Consider the following 22362-nt stretch of genomic DNA (forward strand, 5'->3'; position numbering starts at 1 on the left):
TAAATTTATTATTAAATTAAAATAATTAATTAAAATTTTAAAAATAAAATAAAATATATTTTATAAAATTTAATTTTATTATATTTATTATATAAAAATTTTATAATAATTTTATAATTATTTATATTATTATTTATTATTAAAAATATTTTTTATATTAATATATTAAATTATATTTAATTAATTTAAATTAATATTATTAATTTTAATATAAATTAATTTATTAAAATTAAAGTTATTATAAATTATAAATTATTTAATTTAATATTAATAAATTATATATAAATATTAAATTTATTATATAATTTAAATTTTTTTAATTAATATTTTTAAATTAATTAAAATAATAAAAATAAAGTTTTTATTTTAATTAAAAATATATATAAACTTTAATTTTATTTAAATAAATATTTATTTAATAAATTTAAAAATTATTAATTTTATAAATAAAATTATTTAAAAATAATTATTTAATTTTATTATATAATTTATTAAATTAAAAATAATTTTTATATAAAATAATTATAATTTATTATTTAAATTTATAATTTTAAAATTTTATTATATAAAAAAATAATTATTAATAATTAAATTTATAATTATATAAAATAAATTTTTATTTAAAAATATTATTATAATTAAAATAATTAATATATTTTTAAAATAATTAAAAACTTTAAATTTAATTTAAAATATATTAAAATTTATAAAAGTTTTAAATTTAAATTTAAAAATATAAAGTTTTAATTTATTTAAAAATAAAAAAAATTAAAAAAATTAAAAAAGAATTTAAATTACATTAAAATTAAAATTAAATTATAATATAATAAAATAATTAAATAAAAATTAATTAAAATTTTATAATTATCTTTTAATTTTAAATTTAAAAAATATATATATAAAATTAAAAATATTTAAATAATTAATTTTTATTTAATTATTTAATAATTAAAATTTATTATATATAAATAATTTTTAAATTATATTTTATAATTAATAATTTATTAATTTAATTTATTTTAATAAAATTTAATAAAAATTATATTTTTATAAATATATAATATAATAATATATTTTATAATATTATATATTTAATATATAAAACTTTATATTTAAATAAAAGTTTTTTAATAATAAAATTAAATTATTTATAATTATAATTTTTAATTATTTTATTTAATTATTTTATTATATTATAATTTAATTTAATTTTTTAATTTTTTAAATTTTATAAAACTTTTATTTTTATAAAATATAAATTTTAAATTAAAATTTAAATTTAAATTTAAAAGTTTTATAAATTTTAAAATATTTTAAATTAATTTATATTATTTTAATTTTTTAAATTATATTAATTATTTTAAATATTAATAATTCTTTTAAATAAAATTTATTTTTATATAATTATAAATTTAATTATTAATAATTTTTTAATTATAATAAAATTATTAAAATTATAAATTAAAATAATATTATATATAATAATAAAATATAATTATTTTATTTAATTATTTTTAATTTAATAAAATAAAATAATTATTTTTAAATAATTTTATTATAATTTAATAAAATAAAATAATTATTTTTAAATAAATTTATTTATAATATAATAAAAGTAATAAATAAATATTTAGTTATAAAATAAAATTAAATTTTAATTAAAAAAATAATAATTTTATTTTTATTTATTTAAATTAATTTATTTAAATTATATAATAATATTATATATAATATTTAATAATATTAAAATTAATTATAATTTATAATAATTTTAATTTTAATAATAAATAATATAAATATAAATTATAAAATTATTAAAAAAATTTATATAATAAATTTAATTAAATTAATTTTTAAAAATATATTATATTTAATATTTTCAAAATTTTAATTATTTATTTTAATTTAATAATAAAATTAAAAATATAAATAATTTATAAAATTAAATTATTATTTTAAAATTATAATATAATATTTTATAAATATTTATATTAATTTTAATATAATTCTTTTATATTATTATTTTTATTATATTTTTAAATATTTAAAAATTAAAATTAAATAATTAAAATTTTAATTTAAAAAATAATAATTTAATTAAATAATTAAATTTAAATTTAATATTTAAAAATTTAAATTAATTTTTAAAATTTAAAATAAAATATTTTAAAATAAAGTTTTATATATATTTTATTATATTTATTTTTAATATAAAATTAAAAAATTTATAATTATTATTTTTAATTAATTTTTATTTAATTAGTTTTTATTATAATATAATCTAATTTAATTTAAGTTTTTAAATTATATAAATATTTTTATTTTATAACTATAAATATTAAATTAAAATTTAAATTTAAATTTAAAATGTTTTTAAATTTTAATTTTTTTAAATTAAATTTATAATTTTTAATTTTAAAAATATATTAATTATTTTAAATATTAATAACTTTTTTAATAATAAAATTTATTTTTATATAATTATAAATTTAATTATTAATAAATATTTTTATAAAATTATTAAAATTATAAATTTAAATATTATATATAATAATAAAATATAATTATTTTATTTAATTATTTTTAATTTAATAATATAATAAATTAAATAATTATTTTTAAATAGTTTTATTTATAAAGTTAATAATTTTTAAATTTATTAAATAAATATTTATTTAAATAAAATTAAAATTTATATATATATTATAATTAAAAAAATAATAACTTTATTTTTATTTATTTTAATTAATTTATTTAAATTATATAATAAATTTAATATTTATATATAATATTTATTAGTATTAAATTAAATAATTATAATTTATAATAATTTTGATTTTTAATAAATTAATTTATATTAAAATTAATAATATTAATTTAAATTAATATAATTTAATATATTAATATAAAATATTTTTAATAATAAATAATATTATAAATAATTATAAAGTTATTATAAAAGTTTTATATAATAAATTTAATTAAATTAATTTTTAAAAATATATTATATTTTATTTTTTAATTTTTAATTATTTATTTTAATTTAATAATAAAATTAAAAAAATATAAATAATTTATATTTTATTATATTTAATTTTAAAATATTTTTATTTAATATTTTTATATAAAATATTATATTAATTTTAATATATTAATATATTATATAATAATATAATTATTATATTATTTTAAATATTTTTAATAATCTTATATTAATATATAAAATAAAATAATTAAATTAAAAATATAAATTTAAATAAATTATAAATTATTTTTAATTTATTAATTTTAAAATTAAAATATATTTAATTATTAAAATAATTAATATATATAATTTAATTAAATAATGTTTTTATATATTTTATAAATATTTTTATAATTATATAAATTATAAATATAAATTTAATTTTATTATAATTTATAAATTATTAAATTAAAAAAATTTATTTATAAAAAATTTTATTAATTTTTGATTTTCTTTTATTTTAATTTTAATTTTTTAATTTTAATTATTTAATATAATTAAATTTTAAAAATTATTATTTTTAATTATAATTTAATTAAAAATTAAAAATTAAAAATAAATTTAATTAAATTAAAAATTAAAAATAAATTTATAATTTTATTTAAAAAATATATTTTAATATTTTAATTTTAAATTTATAAATTTAATATTATTATAATTATATTTATATAACTTTTTAAAAAGTTATTATTAATAAAAATATAAAATCTTTTTAAAAAAATTATATTAATTAATTATAATATTTTAAAAAATAAAATAAAAAAGTTATAACTTTTTATTTATAAATTAAAATAATAAAAAAATAATTAATAATTTAAAGTCTAAATAAATATTAAAAAACTTTATTAAAATCTCTTTAAATTCTACTTTATAAATTATATTTATAAATTTAACTTATTTTAGAGCTAGTTATTCTTAGGAGTTCCTATCTACTAGCCGCCTAGACCTATAATAGTAGGTACGTATAGCCGGCTGCATACCTAAGTACCTACCTAGGTACCTAGGTAGATATGCAGTAAATGGGCAGCACGGGCCTGAAGGGATATGATGAGCGATGGTATATCCAATCGCTCATATATGTAAAATACACATAGTGCCTTCATACTATGGTGAACGCTTAAGACCTAGCACTGGAAAGAAAATACAGTGCTAATAACTATATATAAAGGTTACCGGTTGTGCTCTTAATCCGTATACATCCCGAAGGCGTACGGTCCCTTCACATAGTGGTAAACACTCAAAGACCCAGTGTTAGAAAAACAACAATGCTAACAATAGTGTAAAAATCTCTGCCTGGGCACGTGGCCACAGCCCTGTGCCGCACAGACAAGGCTAGGAAGCATCGCTTCTGACGGCACTGTAGACTAGACTTGCTTGTCGACATATATCCCGGGGGATAATCTGCCACAGCGAGACGGCGAAGCATAAAAATAATATAGTAAGAAGTACGCCTACGGGCACATGGCCTTAGACATGTGCCGCACAGACGAGGCTAAGAAGCATCGTCATTACGTTCTCCATAGCTACTCGTATTTCTAGACCTACGAAACAGTCTGTAAGCCTAGCATAATGGCCCTAAAAAGAAAGTGAAACAATATTTGAAGGCTGTAAGTCCACCGAACTACCCCTTCCTAGCGACCTCTTCACTTGTCAACCTTCTTAAGCAGTGAACTAGACCCCGCAGCCCTCTCCGCGACTTTATCCAAGCTTGCCTGGCCAGTAATGTCAAAAACGGCCACATCCGCCTTGAATAACTGGCTGAACCAGTTCCTCAGCTCGACAGCAAGCAAGGAGTCAACCCCGTACGCGTGAAGTGGTCGCGTGCGATCGATCTCCGCGGCAGGAATGGACGTGGCGTTCGACAATCTCTGCACCAGAGCCTCCGCAACTATGTGGATCGCTTCCTCACGGGAGGCAGAATGAAGTAATTCGGCAACCCAATCACGATCGTTCGTGATTTCCAAGGCTCCACCGACGCCGTCTTGTTCCTTAGCTTCCTGTTCTAAACCCCAGAACAGGGGACGCTGGACCAACCAGTCTGGGGGCTTCATTCCATTTGTACGGAACTGGGCCGGCGTCATGAGTCCAATGACGGGCTGCGCTTGTTGTGGCGCGAGGACTGGTAGCTCTGGGTCGCAGTAGAAATCTAACAATGCGAGGAACTCGTTCTCGTATATGGATGCCATATCCGCCGTGTCCTCTTTAAACTTTTTCAGGTCGGCGTTCTCTGCCACGGCGCCAATATCTCGCATCCAGCCGAGGTCGATTGAGACGGCTCTCTCCCCGAGTGCTACCCGGTGAGCGGCAAATCCGTCTTGGAACGTGTTCCCGGCTGCGTAATTCGATTGGCCGATGGAGCCAGCAACACCAGCCACGGATGCGAGCATAACAAAGAACGAGAGACCCTGTGGAAGCTGTCTGTGGAGGTTCCACGTGCTGTTCACTTTGGAGCGGGTAGAAATGGACCACTGATCCCACGTCATCGATTCGAACAATGTATCCTGTCGGAGTCAGTTCAACAGATTTTTTTGAGCGTTCAGGGGCCTCGAATACTGACCTTAAGCACCATCGTAGCTTGTAAACATCCCTTGATGGGAGGAAGGTCGGAGCACATGGCCAGCGCGGATGTAAGTGATGATGTATCTGATATGTCACACCTCGGCGTTCGCACTATACATCCAGCCTTCTTTAGCTCATCAAGAAGAGCGTAAGCTGGTGTCGATTTCGGCCCTGAGCGGGACAATAGGATCAGGTTTCTTGCCCCTTGCCGGACCATCCACCGCGCGGCACTTCTACCTAGGCCTCCCAGGCCGCCAGCGATGAGATAGGTCACGTCTGGATCTAATGAACAGGAGTGTTTGGGGCTCAGCCACGTCTGTAGATGTCAGTTTCGAGTAACGCATGGCCACGAAACATATGCGTGTAGCCTTGCGCAGTCATAATCGGGGGATACGGTACGTACGCGCACGATATCGGAGGGACTGAACGTCAATATAATCTTCCCGGTATTCTTTCCAGATTGCATAAATCTGAAAGCGCTTTCAAGGTCCGAGACTGGATATTGTTGCAGAGGCGAAGCGATTCTCATCGAGCCATGCACGATCATGTCCAGGACAGACTGCAATGCCCTGCCGACAACCTGGGGCTTTTGGAACGAGAGGTGGTCTATAGCGACAGCATGGAATGTGACATTTTTGGAGAATCGTGACATCGGTAACTTCGAATTTTCCTCGATGTCCATTTTGCCCAGTTCGACGAAGCGACCAAAAGGGGCAATACATTCCCAAGATGCAAGTAGCAAATCTTTGGACAACGAGTTGAGCACGATATCAACACCCCTTCCTTTGGTGGCGTAGTATATGTCACTCGCAAAACTTGTGTCCCTGCTGTTGAAGATATGGTCGTCGGGGATCCCGTAGAGTTGCTCGATGAGTCGTCTCTTCTCCTCATTGCCGACCGTAACAAAGATCTCAGATCCGACGGCTACCGCAATCTGTACTGCCATCTGCCCAGTAGCACCAGTTGCGCTATGAATCAAGATTGAATCTTCACTGCTTATATGTGCCAATGATATGAGGGAGTGATAGGCCGTCACACCGGTGCAAGGGAGTGATGCAGCTTCGGCCATGGAAAGGGAGTCGGGAATTTCGACCGCCAGCTGATAGTTGCAGCGAGCATGGGTATTGCTGCAGCCGATGACAAAAGCACACACGCGATCCCCGGGTTTGAGAGCATTGCAATGCGCTCCGATCCTGGTCACAATACCAGCACATTCACAGCCAACAGTGCTTTCGCTGTATTTGCCCAGCACGACAAGCAGGTCGCGGAAGTTGACTCCGACTGCCTGAACCTTGATCTCAATTTCATTGGGATCCAGATCAGTGTGATATTGTGGGTCTGCCTCCCAGCGAATGGAATCCAAAAGCCCTGAATTAGCTATTGAAAGTTTCAATGGAGGGCTGTCTGAAAGAGCCAGCCGCCTGCCGATAGTTTGGGTTTTGTCGCAGACTCTTTCGTTGAGTTCATCCGAATCCACGACTCTGCCGATCAATAAGGTGCCGTCTCGCTCCACGTACTCCAGGTCGCGGCCAGAGCACGACAACTTTGCAACTGTATCCGAGGTCACTTGGCTGATGCACCGGACGAAAAGTTCCATATCATGTGCAGGACTGCTGAAGCTGAGGGTAACGAATTGAAGACTAGGTTTCTCAACGAAGAGGACCCGAGCAAGACCGAGAACCATCTGTACTTCCGGGAACGTAGGAGAAGAAACAGCGGAAGATGTAACCCAGAGGATCTTCTGCACTTTGGTAAGGATAGCTTGCAGAAAATTAAAAGAGGACTGGTCCAAGCTCGCAAGAAAAGGCTGGTCGATCTCAGCCAAAATGATCATGACCGTGTGGGCTAGGTTGACCAAGCCGGGATCTTCGATGGATATTATCGAGCATGAGCCAAGTCCCTGATTCTCGATCTCCGCCTGGACCCCGGAGGCCACGTCTCGTTGGAAAGACGAATTAGGAGAAATGACGATAGTGAAATAAGTCGGAAGTCCAGTCGTTGCACCCCTATCGCCTGGGATACTCTCCTGAGCAGCTGTGGCGATCAAAATGCTATTTTCATGGCATATGTCGCTTTCGTAGTCAGGAAGAAAGAGATCAACTCCGTTGAACCCATTACCCGCAAGCGCTTCTCTCCACTGCGCTTCGGTAAGACATGGACTCAATTGACGCTCGGGCTCAGTACTGAGCCACCAGCCGGGGAGGGTGCCGAAAGCGAAGGTGTTCCGCAGGAGAGCCGGCTCCGTGATCTCCAATAAGATCAATTTACCTCCAGACTTGAGTAGGCTGTGGGCATTGAATATTGTAGCCGCGAGATCTCGAGTCGCGTGGAATACCGAAGCGGCGACCACAACGTCGTAGCTGTGAAGCTCAAAGCCTTGCTCAGAGGGGTCCTTCTCGATGTCGAGCACTTTGTAGGTCATATTTTTTAGACCAGCGAACTTCCCTTTAGCCTGCTCGAAGAACGATCCAGAGATGTCCGTGTAGTCGTAGCGCGCGAATCGGTTTTGGAGACCCTGCAACAAATGTTTTGTGATGGAACCGGTCCCGGCTCCAACCTCGAGGACCTTAAGCTGTGGATTCCCGTGGCAAAGAGCCCCCAAGTAGTTCTTGAGTTGCTTGCAACACATAGATTTGTCACAAGTGGCCTCGTAGAACCTCTCAGCCAGTTCGTTCTGGAAGATGACCTCAAGAGGGTCGGTGAGGCCGTGGATGATGGGGTGTAAACTCCTTCCAACATGAATGAAGAATTCCCCTTCAGGTTTCATGGCCGCCAAGCGTTCCAGCAGACCTTCCATCGCCCCCGAGTCCTCAGTACGTTCAATCCAATCAGGTCGACTATGAGGAATTTCGCCGCTATAGTACTTTTCAACTTGCCTTCTGAGCCAGGATAGATATTTGACAATGTTAGATCCCATGTCATCGACGCGGATGTCCATTGTCTCGATATAGTCCAACGCTCGGAGAATGAAGTAGAAGAGGGCCAGGTCAAGGTCTTCATAGAAAGATATAGGCGGTGATTCGGGTTCGAGGCCTTCGTTGACAAGATCCTGCATTTGCGCAGCATCCAGCATTCCAAGGTCTGGCTGGTAGCTCGTCTTGTAAGCGATTCTCCTCGGGCTGTGGACGAGAGATGCCGTTTCATTTCCTCCGACAGCAGTTGTTTCAATGTGAGAGACGCGAAGAACCAGTCTCCCGTTCGCGTCCAACGCAAAAATGGAAGTATCCGATCCACGGAGACCCTTGAGGGCTGTTGTACAACATGCATTGATGTACGAGGAATCTGGATACGACAGTCCTGAGCTCGCGATCCATGCTTCCCGAATCCGAGTAACTGCAAAGCCATTGAAGACAGCCTTCTCAGCACCTTCGGTGAGACATAGCCATGGTAGCTGTCCTGCACCGTCTAGCACAGTAGGGTGCATTATGTGCGGCTGGAGATCATGCTCAGAGAGCTCGCTGTCCGATTTGAAACACTTCACAGTACCAATGGCCGTATGTGCACCATCCCAGGCTAGATCGCTGAGGGGCTGGAAGGCGTTATCGTATTGCATGCCATTTGATCTGAGCTGTTCATACAACTTCTTTGTCGATACTTGAAGAGTGGATCTTTTCACGGCCTCGGAATACCTTTTTCGATAGAACTGTTGTTCTTTCTGGAGTGTTGACGTGTTGGAAGCATCCTCGTCATCTCGCTGATAGACAACTTGAACACTGCCACTGCAGTTCAGGAACCATCCTGTTTCACTCATGGAATAGACACGGAAGTCCAGTGAAGTAGCATGATGTTCGGAATGTGCCCGATCAAGGCGCATGTGCAGTTGCACTTCACACTTCTCAGTCTTGCTAATAGTGATGGGTGCAGTGAATACAGCATCCCGGATTTGGAACGCCGCGATGCATCTGTTGCGATCAGCAACCTGCTCTGCGCCTTGGAGAGCCATCGTGACCATGCCGGCCGCAGGATAGATGATTCTGCCGTTGACTCGATGGCCGCCCACCCATGGCATCTCGTTCAGATCGAAGAACTTGCGCCAGCGAGGTTCCAGTGGGTTCCAATCTGGAACTGGAACTCCCAAAAGTTCATGTATGGCAACACCATTTCTGAGACGAGTGTTCCTGCTGATGAGCGATTCGTGCCAATAGGTCTTTGAGTGGTTGAATGGGTAATATGGTAGATCAGTGAGAAGCCGTGCACTCCCAGAGGCCTCGGTTCTCAGCTCGTTGGCCTTTTGAGTCTTGACAGGATATCCTCGACAGTGTAGTCTTCCAATGAGATCCATAATGCATTTTATGGCAGGACTTCCACGGAACAAAACCGAATGATATCGGGACTCCGCTTGAGGGACTCCGTAGTGTTTCAGGCAATCAAGGATGGGCCGGCGAAGAGCTGAATGCGGACCAATCTCGACTATGTCCTGGATATCAAGTTTTGCTTCGCCCAGTCTTCGTGTCCTTTTCTTGTCCATCTCTGATGAGATGACGGCCATGGCCTTGAAGAACTGCACGGGAGACAATAAGTTTGCAACCCAATATGCCGGGGTGCACACTAGACTTGAATCGAAGACATATTCTCCAGAAACCGAAGTCACCATAATCGGCCTCTTGTTACCTTCCCCGGGCTTCTCTCTTCCGAGACAACTGAGGTTCTTTGCATATTGTTGCCCGATCGCATTCATGTGCGGTGAGTGGTATGCCACACCGGTGTTGAGCTTGCGCGTGCGGATCTTCCCAGCGATTAATGTGAGTTGGATTGCGTCGATTGATTCCTTGTCACCCGAGATCGTCACATTGGACGGGCTGTTGACACAAGCGATGTAAAGCATGCCCCGTGATGGTTGGCTCGCCATGAATTGGCTGATCGCCTTTTGCATTTCTGCCTCTGGCAGATCGACAGACATCATTGCACCAGACACCTGATCCTTTGCAAGCTTTAGAGAACTCACACATTTGCCGCGGTAGTATGAAACTTTGCAGGCGGAACTCAGGCTCAATGCGCCTGAAGCGTAAGCTGCAGCGATCTCGCCGGAGGAATGTCCGACAACTAATGAGGGATGGACGCCGAGCGCTTGCAAAAGATTGTACAGCGCGATTTGTAACGCAGTCGTGGATGTTTGACTCACTTCGGGGTCATCGATAGCAATGGACGAATCGACCCCTTCCAAGACGTCCCAAACAGACCATGCGCATCCCAGATGGGAAAGCTGTTCATCGAATTGCTCGATGGTTGCCCGAAACACGGGATTTGAGATGAGGCTTTGACCCATGTTCCGGTATTGAGCGCCCTGGCCGGTGAAGACGAACACAGTCTTCGCGTTTCCTCTCGAAACAGTAGGCGTTGAAAGGATAGTGCCCAAGGCTTTTAATGAGTCAAATGAGTTCACCACGGCATACGATTTCCAAGCCAAGGAGCTCCGGCGCGCACAAAGCGTGTAGCATAGATCGTCAAGGACTGTCTCATATGCCTCTGCATTCTCAAGCTTTTGAAAATATGACTCGTACGTCTTTACTAGACGCTGGATTCCATGCTCATCCGCAGCCGAAAAGACGAGAAGCCTTTCTTGAAGGCTTTCCACGGTGTGGAGTTTCTGACTTCCGTCGCTACTCCTGGTCTTTAGCTGAGAGCCGGTCACATGCGTGGCGTTTTTCATGTCATGGCCGTTGACCAAACGTTCAGAGCGACGGTGACGTGATCGAAGTGAGCCTTCGTGGCATGAAACGTTATAGGTGGTATTATGCTTCTGCGTGCGATGATAGTTCGGTAAGGTCGGTATTGTTGCGTGTTTTCCCTCGAGGTCTCGAGAGTTGAGGTAGTTGTACGCGTCGTCGAGTACAACATGAGAGTTAGAGCCGCCGAAGCCGAATGAAGCTATTGAAGCTCTACGCAGACCAGCACATGGCCAAGGGGTAATTTCCGTTGGGAACTGATGCCATAAAGTCAGACTCGGATAGTCGTGGAACACAGTTCTGGTCTTCCTAAGCAGCGACTGACCTTGAGATTCAGGAACTCGGCATCAATTCTGGGATTGAGCCTCTCGAAATTCGCATTCGGAGGTATCAGCCCTTTCTCGAGAACCATCACTGTCTTGATGACTGCGGCAATACCACTACCGCCCTCCAAATGTCCCACGTTTGATTTGAGGGCTCCTCTGATTAGAGTCAACATTCATCAGCCGTTTCGAAAATTTCTTTAGTTTCATACTCACACATAAAGGGGCTCATCCGGGGCTCTGGACGTCCGGAACACACTACCGATGGCTTCGGCTTCAATCGGGTCCCCCAAGGGGGTTCCAGTCCCTGTAGGTCGCGTTAGAAAACCGCGCTAGATGATTGCTCATACAACGAGAATACGCAATTACCGTGTGCTTCAAAAAACCTCGTAGAAGCCGTGTCCAAGCCAGCCTTGGTGTAAGTCTCCCTGATAAGTGCCGCCTGCATCTCGCGGCTCGGCTGGGTTATCCCTTGGGTGTGACCGTCTTGGTTCGAGCCACTTGACCGGACAACGGCCCTGACAGTATCTCCGTCGTGAATTGCGTCAGACAATCTCTTCAGTATGACGACTCCGAAGCCCTCGCCTCTGGAATATCCATCAGCACGATCATCAAACGAGTGACATCGTCCGCTTGGCGAGAGAAAGCTCATGTTGATCAACGATATGGATCCTTCTGGGGAGAACACGAGACTGGACCCCGTGACAGCCGCCTGAGGTAAAGTGTTAGCCGCGGAATGCTAAATACGCTGGCTTCTCTCAGTCATGACTTAGATTCTACTCACCATGTCACAGTCCTTATTCCGCAGGCCTTGGCAGGCGAAGTCAAATGCCATGAGACTACTAGAACACGCAGAGTCCATGCAGATACTTGGACCATGGAAGTTATAAAACCAGCTAATGCGATTCGCAACCATAGCCTTTGCGTATCCGGATGCACTGTACTTGGGCAAGTTATCAATATCTTTGGCCAGAATCTGCTGGTAGTCATCAGACATGGAGCCGCTATAGACACCAGTCCTCGAGCCATAAAATGTATCCATCGGTATCCCAGCTGATTCCAATTAGTTGTGGTCGCAATCTTTTTGATCTTCCATCTCACTTACCATTTTCAAACGCGTGATAAGTCACCTCCAGCAACTTTCTCTGCTGGATGTCTAACGCCATTGCCTCCGTGGCACTAATTTCGAAGAACGAGGCATCGAAAGCACCGAGATCTTCGGTAAGGAAATGAGCTCCTGCAACACGCTTCTGATCCAGCATCAGCATTGCGAAACGAGGCAAGATCTGATGATGATCTGTTCTACAAATGGGCTCAGGTTCCAATTGCATACGTACCTGCGTTCTCTGACCCTCATCACGAAAAAAGAAAGCGTCAAGGTTGAGTCGGTCAGAAGCCCATTCGGTCATAACGTCTCGCTTCTCCGACAAGACCTTCCAAAACCCTTGTGCCGTATTCGCATCCTGTGGGTATTCAAGAGCAAAGCCGATTATCGCAAGAGGCTCCAATACGTCGCCATTGTGTCCAAACGTCGAACAGCCATCCGCACCGGAAACTGGCTTGGGAGAAGAAGCTTGACAAGATCTCGGTGACATTTCCTCTGTCAGCTGCCTACTGTGGACTCAATGTGTCGCTGGAGCAGGTGGTATTTAGCTTCAAGATTGCTGTGATTGTTGCTAGGAAGGTCTTCGAGCTGATGACATTTAACATACTGGCAAATATAGGGCAAAACGATGTTGAAGAACTCTGAGATCTTGATGCTACCGGACGATTTTATTGCGTTCACTCCTCTCTGATCGCAAGTGCATGGGAGAGAAGTATATTGAAAGATCTTCTTGTAGTAGTCTTACGCAGGAAACTACTCTCCGCACTTTGAAAAAACTGTGCTGGCATCACTCCCACAATCAATATCTATTCCACGCTGGATTCCGATTTCTCCCACTTCGATGCTGACATAATTCTCTCGAGCTGTTGAGGCCTGGCCTCGCCTGGCCCATTCAATTACGCTGAGCGACAGGGCTTCAGGTTGTTCACAGGGCGCCATAAAAGACCGGTTGGTTCCAATTGTGGAGTAACAATGCACCAGAGTGTCCCTTGTGATTTGGGAGCGACCACTACGCAGATCATCAAGGCAGTTCTCATTGTGAACGTTTGAGTCCAACCAGGTTAGTCACATAGTCGCACTGGGTACACAGTGCTCAAGACGCAAGAGAGTGTGACGGCAAGTTGGAAGGATTGTAGCACCGAGGCACATGCAACCAAGTGGTGCCCAGAGGCCAGACGAGGCCAACAAGTGGAGGCGCATTGCGACGGATGTTACTGTTGACAAATCGGCGCATGATTTGTGGGGACTTGTGGGATCGTTTGAAAAGCCCCAGGAAGGGTGAATTGTTGCATTTGATAATCATACTCTGCGACACCTTTGCCAAAAAGGGGAGGTCGTCCTTGTTTGGCGAGCGGTAAACAACTGGCGTGGCGCGACAACTGAGCGTGTACGAAAGCTAATGCTGCTGTTGGCGACAGAGTTCAGTAGTAGCGTCTCCATATCACCCCGAGGAGGGGCAGAAGAACGAAGGTGCTTGCGCCCCTACGACACAAGAGCGATCAGGTGAGGCGGGTGTTGGTTCTACACGTAGCTATCACCCTATCGCATGCGCAGCCGGCTGTCCGACACATTAGCTTCGGCCAATATTCCCAATAAAGGTTTAGGTAGTAGTCAAGGTAGTCAACGTTGGCTGCGATACGAATGTTGGCAATGTTATCTGTCTAGCCTCCAAGAAGTGTATCATCATTCTCTGCTGCATGCAGTGAGTGGTCTTGCAACTGTGCCCCAGGGTGACTTTTGTTGATGTGACTGTTGGTATGCAACTGGTTTTGTGTGACCAATGAGAATTAGGGTCTCCTTTTCTTGATGCCATTGTTGGTCTGCAACTAGTCTGGTGCGGCTGATGAAGATTGAGGTCTCCTTTTTTGATGTAACTGTCGGTCTATAAGTGGTCTTATATGACTAACAAGATCCAGGTCTCGCTTTCTTGATGTGACTGTTGGTCTTTGACTGTTCTTGTACGACCAATGAAGATTACGGTGTCGTTTTCTCGGTGGGACCGTTGGTATTCAACTATTCTCGCACAAATAATGCCGATCGGGGCGTCCTTTTCTTGATGTGACTGTTGGTCTGCAACTGGGCTTGTACGACCAATGAAGAAAATGACCTACCCGCTTGCTTTCGCAAAGTGACGTTATGGACCAACCTCCCAAGGTTGGAGGCTTCGCAGTCTCTTTGACAATTTGCCGAATGGAATGTGAAAATCGCACGAATGGTAGACTAAGCTTCAAGTTTACGGAAATTAGACCTGAGGAGTAAGTGTTTGGACAGCTATGTACAGTACTCTCCTGGCCCGGAAGCAAGAACCCATTTTCCGATGTTACGCCATCAGTTCTCACCAACAACCGATGCTACACATGAACACCACTCCTATTTGGGATAGTCACATCACCCCTGCAGGATCTCCCGCTGGCGGTTCCAAATCCCACGGCAACGACCCTTCGCTAATCTGCTTGGCATCGTTGCTCCATTCGATCGGGATCTGAGAAATCGGTTGCATCGGAAGGGGGAAGGGGAAAGAGCCAAGGCCGACGCTGACGCTCGACATCTGAGGTCAACTGATGGCCTACATTGATTGATGACTGCAGGTCAGCCAATTCCAGCACCACGGCAATGAAACACTGCTAAGGGGCTTTTCGGCCATCCGTTCAGATTTGCACTTGGTTGATTCTTGATTGAAATGTTCAACTCTCAGGGTTTCGATCTTTGGTTTTAATGGCCAAGGGAAACGACAACCACATCGTACAGCACTCGAGTTATGCTTGAGAGACTCCTCATATCGCTTCTAATGCTCAACACTGACGTAATTACCACGTTGCTCCGAATGGACATCCTGAGCCGGCTTAGGCTCGTCAACCGAGGCCAGAGTGTCCAGTCCAATTACCCCGTAAGTCTTCACCCACGATATTCCATGTGTGGTTTCTGGAGCACCATCTGTACAAAGGTATGGGTCAACATGTTTGCGGTCCTCCAAGCCGTATGCCGCTGTGTCCTGGCCAGCACTCATTTTCCTCCAACTCGTCATTCCTCTCAGAGAAGTTGAGATTTTGGAGTAGAAAGCGCTCTGGCCGAAATGTCGAAAGAACGCGCCTGAAGCAGGAAGACAAGCTACTATGATTCCAAAATCCATCTCAACCAGTGCCCATATTCCCTGATTCCATGTCAACCAAGTGATGTCGTTAGAGTTGGTAAGCTGAATTGTGTAGTGTAAACGAATCGCAGCAGAAGCAATGGCCCTAAAAATATTAATCGTGATTAGCACGCGAAAGTAATGCGGAAAGACTTCGACACTTACAAAATAGCAATAAAGAATATTAACGAGACAGCCACCTTTTGCTTCGTTGGCATGTGAAGACGCCAGATAACAGCCTGCGGAAGTAAAAATATAATACTGTCGGATATGACGTTAATACTGCTCGCAGCGACGTTCAGGGCCTCTATATCAAGACAGTAACCACCAGTTACAAAAGGATCCCAGGCTTTCCTCATGGGGTTGCATGACCAGATCTGTAAACATGCAAGAACTGTGTAGCTGCAGAAATTGCCTCCAATTAGGAGAATCGTCGTCCAGTATAGAAGATGGGGCTGCCTATTTGGCATAAAGACCTGGATATATTGTAAAAGGATCGAGAGCTTGATCAAGAAGATGGTGGGTGCATAGATGACGGAGCCGATACGGAGATACTGTGACGGAGCAGGACTAGGGTCAGTGGCCAGCTCACTGAGGTCATGGGGACTGAGGGCACTGAGGGCGTTGGGTTCAGAGATGGTTTAGGACTCACGTAGAGGTATGGTGAAAGATGCATCAATCGCAAGTCCCAAATGTGGACGCCGGGTGCAATGTTGCTGATAACGATACACAGAGCAACAAAAACAATGAAGCAGCCCTGAGTTGTGTTAGTCCAGTCCGATCCAGGGTGCAGTGGTAGAATGGTGCAAATACAAGACTCAATAGGAGCGAATCTAACGTAGGTCAGACCAATTATCCAATAAATTAGTTGACAGAGTATGGAGACTGACAATCTGCAACACCAACCCGTCGAGTAACGAAGACAGTTGTGTAAAGACGCATAGCAACCAAAACCGTTGCCAGAACAATAGATAGAGGTGGCACAATGTGAGTGACGCCTTTCTCGTTCGGAGGGTCGTCAAGCTGTGGACTGATGCCGGGCGGAGGAATTCCGGCAGGGCCGCTGAGGAGAGCTTTCATATCCGCGGACATTTTCCAGATTGTGATGGAGAAGATCAGTGTCGAAAAGTGGTTTGATACAGTGAGAGCCGGAACTTTACCGAAAGCTCGAGATTTCAGGACAGTAGGTTGCTGGAATGTCGACATCCAATACTGACGGGCACGAGTCCCTCAAGTAGGGCAATAAGGACATTGCACTAGGCACTCACTTGGTATCGGTCTATAGTTCTAAATTTAACATCGAGAGAAACGATCATTCACGCAGATTGTGTTGTGTATCCTGGCCAGGCGTCTGCAGTAGCATTTGAGAAGGCAGCAGAAGGATGACAATCCTTGACATCAATTACTGGGGGAGCCATTCGAGGCAGCCTTGTCAGGCTGCGGCTGGGGTTGGCGATCCTCTGCTCATCAGGTGGAGAGAAAGTGGACCCTCTGGCGAGAGCGACAGGATAAATCACTGCTAGACCGGATGAATGAGCGAGGCATCGTTTTTGCGCGCTACTGTGTACTTTTCTGAAGAATTTAGTGGAAGGACAGGGAGGATGGGAAGATTGTTGGTTCCTAGTGCATTCTCGACTGGATCCAGAGCCCAAAAAACAGCCACATGTCCAGCGTCCGAAGGTACTGACTGTACTTATCCGCCAATCTTGCAAAATCTGGGCATTCTCATTTTTGCTGCAAGCAGGGATGATGCGTTCGGCAGATTGACGGCCACGGCACCGAGGCATGCACGCAGCAACCAACGCTCAACCCGGTTCAAATCCTGGTCGAACGTCCAACCCACCCTTCCACATTTTCTCGCCTTCGTGCTCACAGTGCCAGAATCCTTGGCCATATTGTGACAGAGCTGCATGCTGATGGCCTGGACGCGGCCGGTGTAGCATCAGTTGAGACCCCACCATTGGCTAGCCTAGGGTAGTGCGAGGAAATCTTTCTGGCAACGCAACATGAAATTGAAGGCCGAGGGCACCCAATGTTCAGCCGATGTGTGGGTCGGCTTCAGTTACCTACCAAGACACCATTTTCAATCCAACAGCCAGTGGATTCCAAATTCAATTGAGTTGGAGGCATGCGTGCGCCAAAGTGCTCTTGATCACGCAAAACTCGGTGATATCGCGCTGAATGCTCAAATGTGCCATATCCGTACCTCCACTCCGAGTCCTCTCTGAACATCATAATCCCTTCTTCAAGTCTTATTCAACGAGCGTCGATTCTGAATTTGCACACTTGTAATATTGGTGTTCTTGCATACGAAAAGCAATCGTTGTCACCATTGTGCCATTCTTTTTACCTCGTATAGGGCTGTTTCATGATGTCGACTACCTCAGACCCGAAGAAAGACGTGATAGACGACCGGGTCACAGCTAGCCCTGTCATAGCCCTTAGAAAAGATGTCGGGGCGACGAGCGCTGATTACGAAAGCCAACAGTCATATCTACAAGGGGCAAGATTGCATCTCACCACCGCGGCGTATGTAGAACACCATCAGCCCTTTTGGGACAACGAGCTCACTTTGATTCACAGTATATGCATGGTGATGTTTCTGTCCAATCTCGAAATCCCAGTCGTCACGACTGCGCTGGTGGGAATCACGGATGATCTTGGTGAATTCAGAAAAACAAGCTGGGTTACGACTTCATATTTGCTGGGTTACGCTGGTAAGACCATTGATCCTGCTTCATAATGACGACTTAAACTTTCACCAGGATTTATCATCATGTTCTCCAAGATTAGTGATGTGTACGGCCGAAAGTCTATGCTTGTCATGACAACGCTGGCATTCTGTATCTTCTCCGGTGCATGTGGAGCGGCTCAGTCCATGGATCAACTGTGAGTATCTCCCCTGACTCACTATGCGTGTATTGAGCTGATCTTTGTCCTGAAATCAGCATAGTCTTCCGTGCTTTGCAGGGCCTCGGAGCTTCCGGGGATTTCGCGTTGTGCTCGGTGATTATCATAGAGCTGGTCCCTTCACACAAGTACGCAGAGTACACCGGCAATATTTCTATTGTGTACGCAATCTCGTTGTGTGTGGGCCCAATTATTGGCGGCGCGATCACAGAGACCTCGACGTGGAGGTGGATATTCTTGCTCAAGTACGTGTACAAGCACTATGATCGAGATGATCCTTTTGGGTGAACGCATGAGTTAAACTGACTCGAAAATTACTGCACAGTGTGCCAGCCGCCGCGGTGACCGCCATCGTTCTCATATTCAGCATGCCCAATGGGTTTCCATTCCATCATCGGCCGCAACATGACAGACCCAATTCCAAAAGGACTTTCTCCCGAGAGTCTACAGAACGGCTGGACTTTATTGGCACGGCTTTACTCATCGCATCTAATGTCTTGCTTGTCGCAGCACTAGAACAGGCCGGTGTGGCCTTTCCTTGGAAGTCTCCGTTCGTATGTCTTGTCAACCAGATGTTTTCTCTCAGGGCAGTTTTGGACGGCGGAGCTTCCGTGTCAACTTTTCCCGGGGACCTCCTAGTATACAATGCATGAAGCTTACAATTTTACTATGCAACAGGTCATCACTTTACTCATTATTGCCGGTGGGAGCTGGATCCTTTTTCTCCTCTGGGAACGGCACATAACCCTACGAGAAAAGGCTCAAGAGCCTGTCTTCCCCTGGCGTTTTGCACAAAATCGTGTGTTCATAGGCATACTTCTGTAAGTAATTTGGGACTTGAGACGTCAATTGAGATTCGATCTCCGTGCTGAGACTTGTGTAATTGCAGCTGCTCTATCTTTCTTGGCGCCCCCTGGATCTGCGCCATGTTCCAACTTCCCCAACGACTTCAAATCGTCAATGGGTTCTCTCCTATTCAAGCCGGTGTCCATCTAATTCCATTCAGCCTGGCCGCTCCTTTTGGATCTGTGGTGGCTGCAGTTCTGGCAAAGTCTGTCAGAATGCCGCTGGTCTACATGATCATTTTTGCAGCAGCGCTTCAGGTTATAGGATTCTCCTTGTTATCCACGTTGCCTACCTCTAAGGCTATAACACCAGCTCAGTATGGCTACCAAATTATTGCCGGGTTTGGTTGCGGCACAAACATCACACTACTAGTACTCATCACACCATTTTGTGTTCAAGAACGAGACAAAGGTGCGCAGTCATGCACAGCCCGTCGATCAAACAACGGCTAACCCTCTTGAAATAGCTGTGGCTATGGGCTCGGTCGCACAATATCGCATTCTCGGCTCGGCAATAGGTCTTGCCATTGTTACTGCAGCCTTCAACGGTCTCGTGAGGGGAAAGCTCGAAGAATTCCTTCCATCGGGTCCAGTCGACGATCTCCTGCGGTCTCCAGGCACTATTGCGCTTTTCGCAGACGATGTTCAGGCAAGAATTTCAGCAGCATTCGGAGAAGGTTACAATCTGCAAATGAAGGTTTTGGCTGGTATAGCGTCTGTGCAGATACTTTCTGCTCTTTTGATCTGGAGAAAACAGCAAATTGTTGCCTCGTGAAGACAGAAAGGCGGAGCTTGGCTCCACTGCCTGGGCTTTGTCTGATACTTACCACTTTCATTCAAGATTTTAGATGGTACTTGCAGCAGAAGGCGGTGGTTGGGAACGTTACATACGTTGGCCTGTATAGATTTTGAAGCCTTGCTTGAGGTTTGTACTGATCGATGAGGACACAACAAGGAATTTGAAAACACATGATGGCGTTGTTGTCTTCAAAAGAGAACGCGAAAATACATGCGTCCTGGAACGGGTTCCTGAGGACTTCAGTAGATCCGAGGAGTTCAAGTATTTTCTGTGCTGTACCCGGTGTGAAAGCTCGAACGCATCTGGTCAATGCCCTGCTTTGGGCTTAGAAAGATGGCGTCCGCTGGAATTTACTTGACTTCTTTGAGATTGAACTCGGATTTTTGAACATTGTCATGATTGAGGAAGCTATCACCAGGTCTTTCGTCACTATACTAGTGAAAAATGACCGAGGAATTGAAAGAGCTACTGCTCTTCATCAGCCCTCGCGATCGTTCTTTTGATGACGCGGATAGCCTGCTGTAACGAGTCCGGGTCTCTGGGGCCAGGGATTTCATGGCCGCCCTGATGAACAAACACGGATCTCTTGCTCTCCTTACATAGTTGACTCAACACAGGCCCAAAAGTGGGATACAACTCATCTTTAGCGCCCCAAATATGGGCGGTTGGCATGTCAATTAATTCCCCATCAACCTCAAAACTTAGCGTCCGCCTGTTCACACCGTTGTCGGTAGTGATTATCTCGGGAATACCTCCGCAGAAGAAGATGGCACATCGGAAGGTCGGCTGGAGTCGCTCCTTTCGCGGATCCTTGAACACCTTGTGCGCGATCAGTGAAGCTGCCGCCGTTGCCCCCTGGGAAAAGCATATCACACCGTCAAACGGCCCCTCTTCATCCACAAGCCTCTCAAGGTTATGCAGCCCTTTCAAGCAGCTTTCCGTGGAATTGAAGTCGGCGTATTGGAGGAATTCATCGTCGGGCCCGACAAATAAGCTGACTTCTATTGGCGTGGCACTCGCATGTCAGTCAAGGCACACCTCATGGCTTGACATTCGTAATTGCAACCGCCATGCTACTAGAAACAGGGAGTCGGGAGCTGGTTCATGTCTTACCGGGTGCCATTTTGGCGGGTACTGCGCCGTCAATGAACTCAAAGGTGTGCTGGCTGCCTAGACCCTCGCGTATTGCAGCTGGGTCAGTGGTCAGTGAATATTAACATCGCATCTTTCTCAGGAAGATGCACACCTGTCTGCATCTCAAACATCTGTGTAGAATTATTAGTAAAAGGTACGATTGGACATCGCGCAACTGCAAGAGAATGTCGTGGCCATACCTTGCTGTTCGTGCCCATGCCGTGAAGGCACAGGAAGCGCATCGTGAGGGCTGAAGAAATGGACAAATTTGACAAGAGAGGTCACTTGCGGCGCACTGTTTATCCGTAAGGTAGTAAAGCCTTTATTTACTTTAGTTATTTAATGGAGAATTTCGTAATTTAGCTATGTAAAGTAATAGGGTGTGTCAAATGGCGGGGTCCCGAAGCGCTCGCCGTGGACTCACCCTGTAACACAGTCGGATCACCGTGACATGCCGATAGCATTACCCTGCAGGTTTGAAGCCTTCATTACCCGAATAATGCAGGCCTATTCGCTCTGTTCTTTGACCACAAATCTGATGCCCTGTGGGTATCAGTCGATATGAGCCGAGGCATGTTGGATTACCAAGCAATGTTGCGGCACCCTTGGTCGCAGTGCCCAGATTTTGGCAAGTCACATTGAAATGATCTAGATTGATCGAAGGAGCCAAGACTGGTGGTATGCGGGCTCTGGTCGCGTTCCCATGACTGTTGGCTCTAATTGCTTACATCGAACTACAACTTGTCCTTGGTGCACAGTGTCCACTTTAGCTAGGTACTTACCTACTTAAGTAGGTAAGTTGCCCTAGGGTACGTGACGATCATTTGCCAGGGTCCGGCTGCATCCCGCCAGCCTGCCAGGCCGCA

General features: G+C 41.4%; 2 protein-coding genes across 2 annotated transcripts; both read right to left on the bottom strand.

Annotated features, from left to right (window-relative positions):
• Positions 1-4668: 4668 nt before the first annotated feature.
• KVR01_013117 (uncharacterized protein) lies at positions 4669-11234 on the bottom strand (the record flags this gene model as incomplete). The annotated part of the gene is made up of 4 exons (XM_044783910.1): positions 4669-5526; positions 5583-5755; positions 5822-5900; positions 5988-11234. The coding sequence occupies 4 exons, from the start codon at positions 11232-11234 to the stop codon at positions 4669-4671; spliced, it is 6357 nt and encodes a 2118-aa protein (XP_044637993.1).
• Positions 11235-11521: 287 nt separating this feature from the next.
• On the bottom strand, positions 11522-12739 carry KVR01_013058 (uncharacterized protein; the record flags this gene model as incomplete). Its single annotated transcript, XM_044792736.1, has 5 exons — positions 11522-11732; positions 11790-11880; positions 11943-12160; positions 12425-12626; positions 12679-12739. The coding sequence occupies 5 exons, from the start codon at positions 12737-12739 to the stop codon at positions 11522-11524; spliced, it is 783 nt and encodes a 260-aa protein (XP_044637934.1).
• Between the last annotated feature and the right edge of the window lie 9623 nt (positions 12740-22362).

This window comes from Diaporthe batatas (genome assembly GCF_019321695.1).
Source record: "Diaporthe batatas strain CRI 302-4 chromosome Unknown Contig00023, whole genome shotgun sequence".
NCBI lineage: Eukaryota > Fungi > Ascomycota > Sordariomycetes > Diaporthales > Diaporthaceae > Diaporthe > Diaporthe batatas.